This window comes from Aphelocoma coerulescens, chromosome 12, assembly GCF_041296385.1.
Source record: "Aphelocoma coerulescens isolate FSJ_1873_10779 chromosome 12, UR_Acoe_1.0, whole genome shotgun sequence".
In the NCBI taxonomy this organism is placed as follows: Eukaryota; Metazoa; Chordata; class Aves; order Passeriformes; family Corvidae; genus Aphelocoma; species Aphelocoma coerulescens.
Window position 1 is genome coordinate 5,334,285 of NC_091026.1, and position 17,670 is coordinate 5,351,954.

General features: G+C 47.4%; 1 protein-coding gene across 4 annotated transcripts in view; it reads left to right on the top strand.

The window, feature by feature from the left end:
• The window catches only part of LOC138117469 (6-phosphofructo-2-kinase/fructose-2,6-bisphosphatase 4), a 56,476-nt gene that overhangs the window by 945 nt on the left and 37,861 nt on the right, over positions 1 to 17,670 (top strand). The window contains exon 1 of one of the 4 annotated variants that reach the window (XM_069027818.1): positions 4,393 to 4,543. The exons of 1 other annotated variant lie outside the window; for it this stretch is intronic. In XM_069027818.1, coding sequence (XP_068883919.1) covers positions 4,498 to 4,543 — 46 coding nt within the window. In that variant the 5' untranslated portion in view covers positions 4,393 to 4,497. Of the gene's footprint in view, positions 1 to 4,392; positions 4,544 to 5,193; positions 5,230 to 15,360; positions 15,461 to 17,670 lie in introns of those variants that run through there. 2 more of the 4 variants (XM_069027817.1, XM_069027819.1) reach the window with 2 other exon arrangements.

Sequence of the window (17,670 nt, forward strand, 5' to 3'; positions counted from 1 at the left end):
TCCCCAAGTTAGAAGAGATACACATCAGAGTATTCACTTCCATTATGGTCCAAGCTCGTTGTTTATTTCTTCCACCACACAGACACTGGTGGAAAGAAATGCAACACCAATGCAAGCAATTTGCCAAAAAATGTGCTTAATATAATATTTATATAATCTTCTTACGTGCTGCCTGTTGTGAAGGGGAGCTGTGATTAAAGATACTTTTTTTTTTAGTCAAAGGTTATGGAAAATCTCAGTTGTCTGGGATCAAGAAGCAACACTTGACTACAGCTGCACATACAAAAACTGAGCTGTGTAAAAATAGCACAACAAGCACTCCAGCAATGCACATAACAAGATCTGGCTCTTCCAAAGAGCCTGAGAAAGGCCAGGCAAGCTCTTAGGGTCTGACCAGACTGGAGATGAGAATTCCCACTCAAAAAGATAAGACTTCCCAAACATCTTAAGTCTCCAGTCTTGGGGTACCTTAACATGCTCCTATGCTTCAGGACAAGGATACACCTGATTTTTAAGGTCTTACAGTCTGGACAGAAAAAAACAGCTCAGAGAAAGGAAAAGAAAAAAGGTACAGCAAGAATAGTGACTACAAGATGACTACATGAATAATTGTATGAACTTTTACTTGCTGGTTCACCTATTTCTGCCTTTTATCCTTCTCCTGAACACTTAAAATTTGGGTAAAGATTGCAAATAAATCTTTAAGAAAGAGTTGTGTTATCTGGCTGAACTGAACACAGTGCAATCCTGCAAGTGGCCAATTTCCAAGGAATTTAACAAAGGACCCAACAGCTTAAACCTTCCGATGAAGCTGAGGAACAAAAATCCAATTGATTTACTCATCTTTGAATTACTGTCATCCAGAGGTAAAAATTATTGGCTCACACTAGAGCAGGAGGAATGTGGCCTGTGAAAAACACAGTCAGTAGGATTGGTGTCCCCAGGCAGTCCAGGCCTGCCCCAGCCACGTTGTTCTGATAAGCCCGGTCAGATGCTTTTCCTTGCCAAGCAGCTGAAGGAAAAATATATTTTTGTGGCCTTCTCTTCAGTTCTTTGAAACCACTAAGCCACATTTAGGGCAAAATATTTTCCAAGGCCTGTAAGTGCAGAAGTTTTTCCAATTTAACTATTTTTGAGAAGGGCACAGGACTAAGTCAAACATTTTACAAAGGGATGACCCTGCTTGCTCAGTTTATCCAAGCACAAGCTAACATCCCAGGCAGAAACTGTGAATATTTACCTTGAACACGCTTCTCTCCTGCTGAGTTCTCATAAATGCAAATAAATTATCAGATTTTATTTTCCCCTCATGAATCTGTTCCTAGTTCCACTTGCCAAATTAACTATACCTCCCCGGTTTGGACAAAATCTCAACAACCTCATTAGTGGTTGGCTACACAGATCTTGAGCAAAATCCAAGATTTCTAGCAAGTTTTGCTATTAATACTTGCACTGGTTTATCAGTGATTTAATGTGCTTTGCTTCTAAGAGCCCTGAAGTCCTCTGCACAGTTGGGATCCTGCAGTACAGCTTTTCTGGGAGTGCAGCTGCTGCACACAAAGGCTAAGGTGTGCCTTCCCACCTTGAAAAAAATGCTGTGGAGGAGGATAAACACGGTTAAGCAGAAGAGAAAAAGCACTGAAAGAAAAGCCTGTTTGATGCCCCGTGAGGCTCTGCCCACCAGCCCGTGCAGGGTTACAGGCTGCCTTTACCACAGGTACTCAGACTTTTTGTTCTGCCAAAAGGAGCGGAAGTTTCTGGCTGATACTGAGCCACATCTCGCTGGCCAGTGGGACAGTGGGGTCACTCTGTACCTTTTTACCAACATCAAGCAGTAGGGAATCCTTGCAGCTGGGTGGTTTTGTTGGATTTTCTTTGTTTTTAAGGCTGAGGACAGGAGGGTGAGCTGCTGCAATGCCCACCCCCCCCGAGCTCCATTTCTGGCCCTGCCTCACTACCTGTGGCTTCACGCCAGCTGCAAAAAAAACCTCTTTTTCTTTTTCTTTTTCTTTTTCTTTTCCTTTTTCTTTTTTTTTTTTTTTTTTTTAAGAGAACATGGGGATAAGGTTTCACTAAGCCCAGAAACTGACTAAAAGATGTTTCAAGGGGAGAGCAGATGAAACCTCTCTCCTACCCCAGGGCTCAGAATTCTTCTTCCAGAGAAACTCGCAAACAACTCCAGTGGCCCTTGCTTCAAGATGGAAGCAGTCAGTGACCAAAACCAGAGTTAACTAAATCAAGTTTTGAGCTATGCCATCTGTGCCAGTGACAAATGCTCTGCTCCAGAACAGCACGGGGACATGCTGGCTGTGAGTACCCACCACATCAACCCCCTCCTTCACACTCTTAGCAGTGGACAACAAAGCTTGCTAATGCAGAAAAGCCCACAGTTATGTAAAGTCACTTGAACTCCTTAAGAAGATAAAGCAAACTAATCATTACTACTTCAGATGAAATCATAGAGTGCTAATAAGGATTAAGTACTGTCCAGAAGGTGACTTCCACCTCCACAGAGCCCAACACTTACACTATGGCACCTTGAGAAGAAGCTGTTCAGCTCTAGGGGTTGCACAAGGAGCTGGATCTTACTTTTGACAATTCCCCAAAAGAAAAGGAAGCATTCCTTAGCATTGCATCAACAGTGAACATTTTTCTCTCGCGTTTGCCCTCAGTTCCTAGAAAATCAGATTTCCAGAGGGGCTGGAGTTGGATTGGAGCCTGGGATTGGAGAAGTGGTAGGGGCCTGGTCTCTCAGACCAAAGTAACTCAGCCCTTGTTCTGAGTCACCACACACACACTTGAAGGAAGTGATACCAAGCATCGTACTGACCTCAGCTGCTGAGTTTCCTCATTGCAGGAGGCATCATCACCTGGAGATAAGCATTCAGTACTCCCTATCTAAAAAAATCACACCAACAAACCACCCTTTCTTTCATGCGGCTTAAATTCTGCAAGCAGTTCAGAAGTTGTACTTTATTAACTAAAGTTTTAAAGCATCAGGTGATCCCCAGGCAGAGCCAGCATGGTTACAATGCTTATGTTACCAGTGGGGGTCTGAAACTAGCTGTCCAGACAGTAAACTTGGAGTTGATATCAGTTGGAGACAGCTTGGGAAGCAGGATGGAAGTGTGTAGGTAGATGAAAAGACATCCTGACAAGGTAAAGAAAATTTGCATGTGAATTTTAGGCAAAACCAAAATCAAACAAAATCTTAACTCTGTTGCTTACGTCGACCATTTTCATCTTAAAGGGGGAATTATTCTGATTTTTCACTAATAAGTGGCTTTAGAGTGATGCTTCCTTAATCTTCCTTCATTTTCAGTTTGGCCCCTCTTTCATCTGCAGTGGTGTTTCCCCCTCCCCAAACTTGTGTTTGCCTATCTCTGCAGGCCAAAGGCAGAAGGTACAGATAACTCTCTCCTGAGCACAGTGCTGCCTCTCCAGCTTCTCACCCCAGCGGAGGATAAGCAGTGTGATGAGATAACAGCTCTGAAGCTTCTACATGCACCCATTTAGTTCATGCCTACCTCAGAGGAACAGCTTAACAAACTTACAAAGCCGTGAGGAAAGGCAACCCTGAAAATAACCTGCCCCAACCTGAACAAGATAACAAACACGCTTCAGTATCACCCGAAGGATGGTGCAAGGAACTAGAGGATTTTTGTCATTAAGCTCAAGCTTGTGTCGGGGGGATACTGTGTGTGTCCTCAGGGATGCTGTATGGCAAGGGCAGGGAAAAGCTCCAGACCAAAACAGCTGTGTGGCCGTGCCCTGAATGCACGTAGAGGCTGTAACTGCCCCGATGGGCTTCACCTGGGACCGCTCCGGCTCCCTGGGAGGTGGATCCCAGCCGTGCCTGAGGCTCTTGGGGGGGGTGACTTCTGCTGGGTCAGTGCTGGGGTCGCCTCAGCCTCCGCGGGTGCTTCTGAGCCTGGCTGAGGGCTTGTTGCTGACCATACCCCCATTCCTCCGGCCACCGCTGATCCCTATCTCCTGCCCCCCGGCTGCATTCACAGCCAGCTCTCCAAAATGGCTACAGCCGCCGCACCTCCCCCGTCTACTTGATTTTTACTTATTTATTTATTTGCTTATTTTTAAATCCGGCTAGGTTTTAACAAAACACGAAGCCCTGGGGAGCAGACAGCGGAGGGACGCCTGCGGTCCCGGCAGGGAGCGGGTGATGGGGAGCGCACCGGGGCCGCCGGTTCGGTGCGGTGCGGACGTTCCGCGGCCGCAGAGGTGCGGGAGCCGCTCCCCGGGAGTCCGCGCAGAGGTGCGGGAGCCCCGTCCTTCCCCGCGGGCCCCTCCCGCATCCCCCCGGGCGGGGCGGGGCGGAGCGGGGGCTCCCGGCGGGGCGGGCGCTGCCCGGGGCCGGTCCCTCCGCCCCGGCCCGCCCCGCGCGGGGCGCGCACACCCGCGGGCAGCTCCGCGGGGCTCCCCGCGGCCCTGCGCCCGTGCGGTCCGTGCCAGCCTCCGCCGGAGCCCAGCCCGCCGCCCATGTGGGGCTGCCGCGGCCGCTGCCCGCAGGGCCGGCGCCACCGAGGTAGGAACCCCGGGACCCCCGGGACCCCCGCGGGAGCGGGGCTGCGCTGCCGTTTCTCCCCTTCCCGCCCCCGATTCCCACCCACGGGGCAGCCCCCGAGCGACCCTCGCGCGTCAGGGCACGGCTGGAGGGGGAAGGTGGTGTTTTCCTGGACCCCCTGGTCGAGATTTTTCCTCCCGGCTCCACGGAGGAGTGAGGGTGCCCGGCATCTCAGAAAGCTCGGCCGGTGGGAAATGGGAATCGCGGCTTCTGCTGGAACAGCCCAGGGCCAAGGAAGGTTTGGGAGATGTGGCGTGGAAAAAGGGAATCGTAGCGTAGCAGCAGCTGTTTGCTTGCCGAGTTATTTCTGGAGATTGCTTTGCTGTGGTGGATTTTTTTTTTTTTTAACTGTCTGTAGGAAGGCGGGTTTACATCTCACTCCTCCAAGCCATGGTGCTCTCCATTGGCTGAGGAAGGGTGTAAAACCAGTGCTTTAGCAAATACTGATCCAACTGGTTAGCTCTTCTTCCCTTATTCCTAAGGGCAACTCCATAAAAAACACATAATCTGCACCTTTTTTATCTTCCTTCGTGAGACTTGGCTGCTGGCTCGTTGGGGCCTTCCTTGGAAAGGGCTGTGTCTCTCTGGGGATCAAGGTCTGGCGTGTTTGTGAGGCACTTTGTGTAATGCAGGATGACAGCTGTGACGTAAGTACACCAAAACTTTTGAACATAGCCTCAGTCATGGTTATGTTTGGATATAATTTCCCCACTTTCTAGGAAAATTGTATTATGTCGGCTGGAAGATAAACCAGGCGCTCCTGCTGCCGTGGGGCAGGATGGGGAGGCAGAGGTGGATGGGGCAGTGAGGGGTGTTGTACCCGTGTTTGTTAATGGGACCAGGACCCTGAGCTGCCTTCTGCCACAGAAAACTGGGTGTCATCGGGTGCAGAGTGGCTGTGGCTCCTGCCCAGTGAGTCACAGGATTGCTCTTGTTTACAGCCACCACTTTGCTCCTTCCAGCCTTATTGTAGGCAGCTACCAGCTTCCTCCATGCCTGACTCCAGCCCAGGGCATGGAAAGGGATTTCAGTAAGGTTGATGTTTCAGAACCTCTCGGACTAGGAGGGGGACCCCCCTTCAGCTGTTGAAACACAGTGATGGCCATTGCTTCCTGGCTGAACTAAAACCCCTTCACTGCTGCTTGGGTCATCCCCACGATGCTTGTGCTGGCATCTTCCATGAGCAGGGATTTGTTGTCTGTGCCAGGGGAATTGGATACTGCCCTCACTGCTCTTGACAATACCTGGCTCCTTTTTGGCTCTGTAGCAGGTCCCGTGGTGCACGTGTGGCTCTTTGAGATCTGAGGAGGAAAACAAAGATGTTAATACCAAAGAAACTCGAAGACTCTTAAGTTTTTTTGATTTTTAAAGATGTTAATTCTGAATTAAACTTTTTATATTGGCAAATGCCAGAGAAACTAGTTCATATGAGGCAAAAACATACTAAACCAACTACAACTTGGAGCAATCCCATACAGGGTCGACTGATTTTGTAGTGCTTTTCCTAGAGCTGAAGATGGGACTGACTAAATGCCCATTGTGGGACTCCTGGTGCTCGCCCAGTGTGTTGCAGAGCAGTTTGCAAAGTTTCCAGTAAGTTTGCTTAATGTGACCTTACTCAGTTGTGAGACACTCCCATAATTATGGCTGCAATTAAAGGCAATAACATCCATTTACATAAGATGCCAGTCCTTTTAAATCGGTGCATCATCTAATGAGAGCATTCATGTAGGGATAGCTGTGCAGGATGAGGGCCCAAAGCTGGGATCATTTTGGGCAGGATTTTGTTTCAGAACTTTCTTGAGGTCATTCGAAGGAAGGATCTGCTATGAAATAGAACATTTTGTTATGAAAATGTACTGATTTATAAATATAACCCTTACTAGTAGCAGGATGTTGTTGAATTGAGTGATTGTAAGACTTTATTTTTTTATGTATCATCCATCCCATTAAAAAAAAAAAATCAGCCGGGTTGCACCAGTGTTTTTCTCAATTTGATTGCGTCAATGTCCCCTCTGCTCTTATGAGTAAGAGATTTGGTAAATCCGACTTGTGGCCAGTATTTAATTGCTGGTGAAGCACTACGGATGTGTTCTGAATGGCTCACTGGACTTGCATGGTTTCCTTGGGGCTTAACCTCTGTGTATGATGCCCACAGATTTTTCCTTGAGATAAATATAAATACTAGATTTGAAGTGCTGGAAAAGATTTGGGGAATGCTTGAAAGAAATGACCTGGTGGAGTATTCCCACCTTCCCACTCCATATGTTTTGTTTCTCTTTTTTTATTTGTTTGCTTTAATTAATTCAATATGGTGTAAACTTGTGGCCCCACACCCTGGAGGGGGCTTCTTGGGAAGAGTCACAAGGCCAGTGTGGTAGAAAGGGTGAAAATTCTCAAAATACAAGTGTGGAGGCACCAGCTGTGAGCTTGAGAAATGCAGAGTTCCTGGGTCTGCACTGGTTTTCCTCAGAAGCCATTTTTTCTCATTTTAAGGGAAATAATTAGTCTGTTAGCCTTTTCTCACAGGCAGAGTGCTTGGCTTGCAGTGTCTGAGACCGTAAGAGGTTAAGTAATTAAATTGTAAAAGGAAGTAAAAGAGAATAATCAACTCCAAACTCCCTAGTCCGTCTAGTTGGGCTCTCCAGCACCTAAAATTAAGCAATTTAGGTTAATTCCTGATTTCACTTGATTTCACTCAAAGTGGGGCTGCAGTAGAGAGTAATAAATTTGCTTCATGTTGCTGCACACAGGTTGTTATTTCCAGCGGTGCTGGATTGATTTTGAGCACAGTTTGGTCATGCAGAGGGGCAGTGTCAGGGGCAGTGCTGGCCAGGTGTGCTCTGACAAGGTTCCACGTGGGGCCAGGGTGGCTTATAAACCAGGCTTGTTCCTGGGTGCCTGCCAAAACCTGGCCCCAAGTACTGTAATCACTCACTAATTCTGAATCCGAATCTCCAGACGTACTGAACCTGTTACCTGCTGAGGTACTGACCTGGTGGTGCTGTGTGAAGTAAAATCACAGGATGCTTTGGGTTGGAAGGGACCTTAAAGCTCATCCCATCCCACCCCCTGCCATGGACAGGGACACCTTCCACTATCCCAGGTTGCTCAGGTCCCATCCCGCCTGGCCTTGGACAGTTCCAGAGATGGGGCAGCCGCAGCTTCTCTGGGTGTCCTGTGCCAGGGCCTCACCATCCTCAAAGGCAAGAATTTATTCCTAATATCCTATCTAGCCCCATCCTCTGTCAGTTTAAAGGCATTCCCCCTTGTCCTGCCACTCCAGGCCCTTGTCAAAAGTCCCTTTCCAGCTCTCTTGGAGCCTCTTTAGGCACTGGAAGGTGCTCTGATGTGTCCCAGAGGCTTCTCTTCTCCAAAATCACTCTGATGTGGTGAGCCTGTGAATTTGTGTCCATGCAGAGAAGAAGTACTTGGGGTTTTTTTGTGCAAAATATGTCAACTTACCTGTGCTATTACAACAGTGCAGTTTTAAGTGCCTTTAGGGAAATGATTTGATTCTGTCAAATTTAGATCTGATTTGAGAAGCTGGTGAATGGGGGGCTCTCCTGGATGTTGGTGTCTGCAACATTTAAGGGTCTGAAATAATGCACTGGAATTAATCCTGAAGCCCTGAAGCACAGAGCTGCCATGAATACAAGTGATGAGTCTCTTAATTGCAACTGACTTTTATCCATGTAATGGATAAAAAAGGTGTTTTGCAAATGTTTTATTAATAAAATGGGATGGATTTGTCATGAGTGCCCTTGTAGAAATAATGTGCCTGTTACACTGAAACATGGAATTTAAGGCTGTAATTTCTGCACTTGGGTATCTGAAATGCCTGTATGGCATTAGTTTCCAGGTGATTCAGCATGTTCCTATAATGTTCACAGGCCGTGCACAAATAGAAAAATGCAGGAAAAGGTAAAAAAAAAAAGTGTGAATAAAGGGTTTTAAGTTCTTGCCTCCTTTTTTGACTCTGAAGATGAGCTAAAGTTGCCTGAACTCCTTCCTGAGGAGCTATTTTTAAAAAGTTTTCTTCTGTTCCTGCATCGTGGCCTGTCTGTGCATGGAGCTGGCTTCACACATGTTGTGCCTTGCCCTGGGCACTGCCAGGGGAGCTGTGTGATCCAGGCTCCCTGGCAGCTGTTGTCTCTAAACAAGAGGTACCACAGCCCCTGCCAGCCCCGGATCTGCTGCGGGGTTGGTGCTTGTCACTCGAGTGGCACCTAAAAATGGCTTGGATGTGCTATTCCTGCCTGGCTTGGAAAAGCCACTCGTGGTGCTGCTTCTCTGGAAGTGGATTCCCACGTGAGGGATTTCTCCATGTGCACACAGCAGCAGACTTGGTGAGCTGGCTCAGTGTGAGCTGGCACTGCAGAGGCTTGGTTTGATCCTGCGTGTGTTTTAGGGGCCTGAATGGGAAGGTTTCCCTAAGCAGCAGGAAATCCTCATGTCTGAGTTAGGCACGGTTTGCCAGGGGATAGTTTAAATCAAAAGATGCAAAGACAAAATATTTGTGGAGATTATTAGAGCTAAAAGCTTCTGTATGACTACACCCCCCTTTTTGACATAAGGAGCACAACCACCATGAGCTGTTTTAATGCATCTGAAATGGCCTCTGACCAATGACCACTAACAGTATTTGGGTTTAAGTCTGGCTTTTCCTTCCTTTTAAGTTTCCTTTTATAGTCATATATCCCTGGAAATCCAGTTGATGTTGTTGGTTAATAACAAGCAGCATTTGTTGTCCGTGGGAACCCTGTTGATATCCTTGAGCTGTGCAGCATTTACCTTCTGCATTGAGGGGATTAAAAAAAGAGCTTTGTATTTTTTTTGCTGCTACACATGTGAAAGTGGTTTCGCCAAAACAATGAGGAGGGTTTGTGACCTCTTGCAATTAAAAAATGTCAGATGGCTTGTGAGAAGAGATGGACTGATGGGGCAAAGGAGGAGGGGGAGCAGCCCTGTTGCTGCTGAAGTCGTTACTCATTTTTGGTGGGAGATCGATCTCGCACATTCTTCTTTTTTTTTTTTTCCCCAAAAAATGCTCCATTTGGGGATTGGAGTAGAGGAGCTTAAAAATTCAAGCAACTCTGGAAGAGATATCTCCCACACATTTGTGCCTTGGGGTTTTAACTGATTTTTCTTCCCCAGGCTGGGCCAGTTCCAGGGATTTGGGCTCGTGTGGCATCAGTCTCAGGTCTGACGGGACCAGGTCAAAGCACTGTGTGTACTGGGAGCATTGGCAGGGCACCTGCTCACTCCTGGTAGCCAGTTTTTATTAAAATGTGGAAGTCTAATATTTCTGAGAGGACCTCTGTCCTGTGCGAAAGAAGGTTCAGATGTCCCTGGTGGTGAGGGGGTACCCGAGCAGGCACAGACCAACCCAGGGTGGGGTGTCTGGAGCCAGCAGGCCTGGACAGCTGGTGTTTCACTGGAGGTGGTGAGTGTGAGGGCTGGTGTGCTCATTTGCTTCTGATTCCCTTGCTTTGTTTTCTATTTTTGTATCCTGTTTGGCTTTCAATTGATATTTAAATTTTGGAATGTGTTTTTACACATTCTGGTGCCAAAGGCTGTCCCTTATGCTGTATGTGATGGAGTATGGCCTTCTGTGCACCTGAATAATTTTTTATAATGTGTTTTTTCTAGAGACAGTTGTGCTGAACCAAAGTTATTTTTTCAGAATATAAAGAAAACTCAGGTGGGCTGCTTTATTTATTTATTTTTTTTTAAATAGAAGACTTCTTTACTAATATTATGCTGGAGCCTCACTTGGTGAATGTTTCCCCTTGCAAGAGTTTTATTTGTTGCACTTCTGCTGTTTAGCCTGTCTGCACTCTGTAAATTTGATTATTTTGGCTGTCATAATTTTATTACTCCTATTAAGCTTCCTCATTTGCACATTGATCCTGTTAGTCTCAGGAAGGTGATAAGCCATCTAGCTCTACTTGCAAAATGCACAGAAAATGAGAAGTCTGCCCTGGAGGCTCTGAATGCTGAGATTCAGGGTGATTTAGATCTCTGTGTGTCTGGCCTGTATTTTTTTTCCCCTTCAGTGCTGTTTTAGCCTACCTGACTTCATTGCAGCTTGCCAAATGAAGATGAATTTTTGCTTTTATTACAAATTCTGTCATTGGTAGCTTCTGAGAAGCTTTGCTCTGGTTTGCTTGTATTTTTATTTGGATGAATACCCTCCTTTTTCACAGAGCTTAAGAATATTTCCAGCGGCAGCTGGCGTCGCATATGCTGTGGGTTGTTTTCCTCCTTGTGTCAGTGTCAGTTTTCCATGCTGGCTTTCCAGAGGGATTTATTCTTTACTTTCACAAGACCTGCTTTGCTGTTGCTTGCGGGACATGCAGGAACCCAAGTGTAACTGAGAGGGCTTGGGGCCCGTTGCTCTTTGCTCTTGCTTCCACTGCCGTGGGCTTTTCCCTCAGTGACCTACCTGTCCTATAAGGCAAGCTGGACTATCCCCTGTTGGACCTTTAACTCCTGTCCCCCTTTTAAAAATTTGTTCTGGCTCTCAGTGGAGTCTAGTCCCTCTTACAAGGTGAGGTTGTACCCCCTCTCCCTCAGCCTCCCCTGTCCCAGGGCTGCTGTGGGGGCTTCTCCCTATTTACATGTTCTTTATGTCACTGAAGTGTTTGCAGACCCCTGGTTTGTTCCTGTTCTCCATCACCTCCCTGCACAGTCACTGCTGCTTCCAACGAGTTGTTGCTCTTTCTTTGGTGGTGTTCTTCCCCTGCTCCTGATCCAGCGTTTCCTCCTCCTCCCACGGTTTGACCTTGCCTTGCTCTTGTCTCCCTGTGCCCTTTTCCAGGCGTTCACATGGCTTCAACTTCTATTAAGTGCCGATGACTCACAGATTCACTCTACACCTCCGAGGGTTTGTCACCCAGCCCAGTGGCTGTTTTCCTCCTTGCCTTTTTCCTTTTGAGTTCCCCATCAGTCATTCAGTATTTCACGCCCCAACCCCCGGGTGGTGCTTCCCAAGCTCTCTTATCTCTTGTCTTTCAAAGTGCTGCCATCTGATAGGTAGTTCTGTCCCAAAGCCTTCAAGATTTTTAAAAAATAATTTGGTGTACTTCATGCATTTGAATCGCATGCAAATGTTGTGTACTCTTTGTTGTCAGTATATTTCTCCTTTTTCATCTCATCAGACAACTTCCCTAATGCAAGTAGTTTTTACCGATGTTTTTCTTTGAAGAGACCGGTCTTGTGGAATTGTACTTCTGAAGTCAGTTGACAGCATTTGGTTTTAAAGATGGTGTAAAGTGTTTTAGTTCCACTCTGAGAGGCAGCTGCCCTTGTTTTATCTTTTTTTTTTTTTTTTTAATTATTTAGCAGCCTAGACCAACTGTTATGAGCAAGTGGGATTCATTCCTAGCTGAGTGACAGGAGAAAGGATGTGTATACACCAGAAATGTTCAAATATCTAATATAAAAGTAGCTGAGCATAATTCATAAGCCTGTCAGCCTGGATAAGGGCTGTCTGTTGTACTTAAAACTGTCAGTCCTTTCCTTGTGCTCCTTTTCATTACATTACTACTCATACCTGCAAACTCAAACTCGGAATTGGGGAGGTTTTCTGATATGCTTAGGTGATTGCAAAGGAATAGGGAGCTTTGAGGTGATAGAGGCACTTTCAGACTGCTTAGCAGAGGTTGCTTATAAGCAGGTTCAAGAGGCACAAACATCCCCATGGATGCAAGTGTGTTTTTGTTTTTCCTCTCTTTCAAATACTGCAGATTAATCCAGCCTTTGTTTTCCATGGTTATATTATGGATATCAGGTAACTGAAGTGGACTTGCTGCTGTATCACCCTTGCAGGGAGGTGGGGAGTGTCTGAGGGTGCACCCAGCACACAGGGGCTGTGCCAGGCTGGACGTGCTGTTGCTGTAGTAACAACATCAGGTATGACCTGAGCAACGTGCAGGAATGACTTTCCTCAGCGCCCTTGCCATCTTGGAAACTCGGGATTTTCACTTAACCCCTGGACATGTGAATGTAAATTGGCAATTTGTGCAAGTGCTGTGTGTTTTGATGTCCTCTTTCTGCATTTCTTACAAGCACAGGCCCCCTGATGTAAATAGTTTGGAGTCCCTGGTGTACAGCAAGAGGGTTTATCTACAAAGGGCTTTTTAACACTGGGTTGTGCTCAGAAAACATGAATAATGGATGCCATCTTTGCTTTATGTTGCATCATAACAGGAAGATTTAAAATGTTGCTCAACTTTGTGATGATGGGAATAGTTTTAAGCAATACCTGGAAGTGCCACTTGAGGATCTTGCCTGTTTTTCAGGGAAATAATTCCAGTGTTCTCTCAGAGGTAAAGATAGGAGGTGACTGCTTGGACTGGAAGTGTAAAGATTTAGTGATTTGTCCTTCAGATTTAACAAACAGAATTAATGCAGGCTAGCCTCAAATCTACACTTCATGCCAGACTTAACACAGGAAACTTCCTTGTGTGAAAACAACATCATCTCATCGAAAGGGTTTATCTCCAGACATTAAATTTGTCCCACATTTAAAACAGAGCAATTATTTCTTTTGAAATGTGATAAACATCTAAACGAACATATTTACATACTTAGAAATAATGGAAGTACTGTGAGTGCCCATGCTTTGAGGAATGGTTCACATAAAGATGACAAGAACAGAGTGACAGTGTGGCAAGGTATTTTTTCAGTTGATACCACTGTGTCTGTGAGTCTCAGTGTTTGCTGTGGGGTTCTCATGCAATCCACGTGTTGGTGAGATGACGTTCTGCTGATAACCTGTATCTCCCCAAGTAACCTTTGATTGCCTGATAGAGTTTATATTCCTGCAATACCACGAGTGAGTTCTGTAGAAAGCCATCCAGGAGTTTATTGGTACAATTGTTACAATAAAACTTTTGTATGGCTGGTGCTTGTTTACTGATGGTTAGGTCGTCATGGTTTGGAAAACACAACCGTGCTGGAATCCAGCCACACATGAACACTGCTGCGAGGGACACCTCATTGCTTTGCATGCACTGTGAATAACTCTGATGATGTTTCAGTAGACAATGAGGAAAATACCATAAATGCAAATTATTGTGAGAATTATCTGTCTCTCCAGCCAAGTGCAGTGTGAGGCTCCTGAGTGCCTGAAGTGTATCAGATCTTCTATCGTATCAGATGTGTTGATGGTTGTTGGAATAGATGGGAGCTTGTTTTCTTGCCGATTGACATGACATGAACATTTTCTGTTTGGATGGATTATTTTTCTTATCTATGCTAAGGAATATTTTGTTTCAGCTCAAGGAATCTCTTTAGTATCTGTGTTGATCCAGTTTTGTCTGTGTGGACTCTTGGTTGTTGTTTAAATCTACTTCTCAATTAGCATTGAAGAATTTTCTTGTCCTTAGTAGTAGCTCATTCTCATCTAAAGCATGATTACATCTGGGTATTTGTTATCAATCTCTTTGACAGATTGATCTGTAGCCATGAAGTCTAGTAGTAAAATGAACTCTTAGAAAATAATTTCTGAAGGTGTGTCTTGCTGAGGGCAGATTCTTGTTTTACTTCTGAATTCTTAATGTCTTTTTGCTTGTCTTTGAGGTAGCAGTCTGCTTCAAGACAACTGGAACATCTTTCCTTTAGGCAGTGATAGGAAATAAGATATGGAGTGGATGGTGCCAGCAGTAAAACTTACTTGTTGCTCAGAAGAAATGAAGGAAGTGCTAGGGCCGTGTATCACAAGGCCTGGTCCTTGTGATTTCAGTTGGTTTGGAATCAAGTCCCAGATGGAAGGACCTGTGGAGATGGTATGGGGAACCTGCTGAACCTGTCACGTGGGATGCTTGAAATTTTTGGGGACTTAGTGGGCTGTTTGTCATTTTTGCTGGGTTGACTCCTGGGATGCTACACTCTGGGAAAACAAAAAGGATGGCACTTTGGGTTGAGGAGGGAACCATAGGCGGCCTTGATGAGATGGGAAGTCTTCATTTAAGAAGCTGATGTAACAAAATGTCCTGAGAGCCTGGACTGAGAAGGTGTGAATCAGTTTGTCACTCTGCTAACGCAGCATTGCACCTCTGCCTCGATTGCTCATTGTGCTTGCTAAGCTCTGAACGGGAAGGAACTGGCTCTGTTCTCTGTGGGAAGCTCTGTGAGAAGCTTTTACCTCCAGAGGGATCTCTTGTGCAGGATGACTGTTCCCAAGGCATACTCTGTGTCATCATCCAGGAGATCAGGAACAGCCCAGGGAGGAAGAGAGGTGCTTCTTTTGGTGCAGCTTCCTTTATCTCTGGATTTCCTTGTTAATTGGATAGCAACGCTGGGTTAGTGCCTGGCTTACAGAGGTCACAACATACTGAGCAGAAGGGCATTGTGTTTTAGGCAGGTTGTTAGGGACTTCCACAGGGAGGAAAAACCTGCCAGGCTTGATCTGCACTTCAGGAATATGGGAATTACCTGGAGGAGAGAGCAGTTTGTTCCCTGCTGAGGTCTCAGTGTAACTAGGGATGTGACAGAACAGGCCAAGTGTCCCAACTGCTCTGCAGTACTTCGGTCATTGCAGCAGAAACGGGGTGCAGCTGCAAGTCTTTTCACCATGTAAGAGCATCCAAACAAAGACTTGGTCAAAAAAGCCCATCAGCACTGTGCCCCACATCAGCTGTGTGGGGAAAAATCTCTCCCATTCCACCTGAAACCCAGTTTTGAAATGCTGGAGCGTTGTTACTTGTGAACAGAAAGGGTGAAGCATAGTTGTGTGTTTGGTTGCTGACTCCTCTCATTGGCTTGCAGTGTTGTAACAGCCTCGTGTATATTAGATAGCTGCTGTCCTGGGGTGATGCTTCCAGCTGCACAGATTTTGGCCAATGAAGGACTGCCACCAGCTTGCTGAAGGTATAGTTGACTTTTTTTTTTTCATTAAAAGAGAAAATTGGTTATAATTTCAACAGGAATTCTCCTGTCTGCTTTATACAAACACTGGTGCAGTGTAGCAGGCTGCCTGTTAGCTGGTCAGAGCCAATCCCTGTGAAATTGGGAAATTTGGGTGGGTGTCAAAGCTGGCTATGTAAGATATGTGTGTGGCTGAAGGCTGTGCTGGTGTGTGTCTGTATTTCTTGAGTAACAGATGTAATGATCATTGCAAGGTCTGTGTTCCTCTGTGTCTCCTCAAGTTGTGCCGAAACAGAACTGGTGCTGTGCTGGGAGTGATGTCTTTTAGAGTACCTGTAACTGGGTGGCCTCACAGCCCTGTCTCTGCACCTTCTCAAAGGGGGATAAGGACTTAAACTCTGATCTCTCCTCCTCTCACTCTTGCCATATGTGGAAAATGCAGATACCAATGTTAAGATGGAATAATTTAAACTAGTTCCTGTTTGTCACTTCGAGCTAGAACAGTAACCTGCCAGTTGCAATAGAGAAGGTTTGGATTTAAGTTTTTCCAGCTGTTTATTGCCAGTTGCATGTGTAGAGGTTAGATACTATGGATTTTGTCAAAGTAAGTAGCTGAGAATTCAGGGTTGAAAAGTATATCTCATGACTTAGTGGAAGGAGAATTGCTTTAGAGAAATTGAAGTAATAGGATAATGATGAAATACAATTTGTTGATGTTTAATATCTAGAAAGAAGTGGGGACTCACTCCTCCCAATATAATTTTTTCCATTTGGAGGGGAAAATAACTCAGGGCGGGTAGATGGACTTTCCTTCCCTGTAGCTTTCCGTAACCTCTGACTCTACCTTGTGTGCCTAAAAGCCAAGTCCTGATATATTTTAGCTCTGCGGAGCTTTGCTATCTCCTGGCACGGCGATCCCGGTGTCACTTGGCTGTGACAATACATTTCTGAAGGGTAACTGGGAATTCCTTTTTCCGGGAGACCTGCTTGGGCACGGGCGGCTCGGCAGGCTTAGAGCACTTCTGAGCACCGAAGCATCGGCACAGGGACGGCCAGCGCCGTGTCCCCCCCCCTCCCCGCCGTGTCCCCCCCCCTCCCCGCCGTGTCCCCCTCCCCGTGTCCCCCCTCCCCGTGTCCCCCCCCTCCCCGCTGTCCCCGCCGTGTCCCCGCTGTCCCCCGGGGCTGTGCCGGGGGCGGTGCCTTTGCTCGCCGCAGCCACCAGGGGGCGCCTGCGCGCCCGCGCAGTGTCCGCGGAGGGGCCAGGGCGCCGCCTGGCGGCGCGGGCGGTGCCGGCACCGCCGGGAGCCTGAGGGGTGCCCGCGGGGTGTGCCCGGTGCCCGCGGGGTGTGCCCGGTGCCCGCGGGGTGCCCCGGGGCCCGCGGGGTGTGCCCGGTGCCCGCGGGGTGTGCCCGGTGCCCGCGGGATGCGCCGGTGCCCGCGGGATGCGCCGGTGCCCGCGGGGTGCGCCCGGTGCCCGCGGGGTGTGCCCCGGTGCCCGCGGGGTGTGCCCGGTGCCCGCGGGATGCGCCGGTGCCCGCGGGATGTGCCGGTGCCCGCGGGGTGCGCCCCGGTGCCCGCGGGGTGCGCCCGGTGCCCGCGGGATGCGCCCCGGTGCCCGCGGGGTGCCCCGGGCCCAGGGCAGCCAGCGGCCCCGCGGAAGGGCTCGGTGATGCGGGAGAGCCGCCGGAACGCTCCGGTGCTGCAGAACCCCCCTGAGTGACCTCTGGCTGTGCCCGTGTCTCGTTGGCGTGCCGCAAATGCCTCCTGGGTCTCGGCTGTCGCTCGCATCCTGCGCGCTGCTCGAGGGCCCGTGGGTGGGTTTGCCGTGAGCTGTGTGTGCTCCGTGTGCTGAGGGTGTGGGCACCTGGGAGACTGGAAAGTCTTATTTCCCTGTTCCAAGTGTGTGCTGCCAGAGAGATGGTGGAAGGATGGGAAGAAGAGATGTTGGGTGGTTCATGGATGTTTTATGGGTTGTCAGACTAAAAAGTGATATCTTTACTAGGGAAATGAGATACATGGAAGTTACTTGCATGTATTGTGAAACTTGGATTATATGGCTGCCATATGATACAGCGTGTTTATTGATACAAGTTGGGTTTCTGTAGGATCAAGTAGAAACCTTGGTTCAGTCTTTTTTATTTCTTCCTGTCTCTAAATAATTACCATTTGCTCTAGGCGTTAAACCCTAAGTTTCCTGTCTTGTCAGCCAGTTG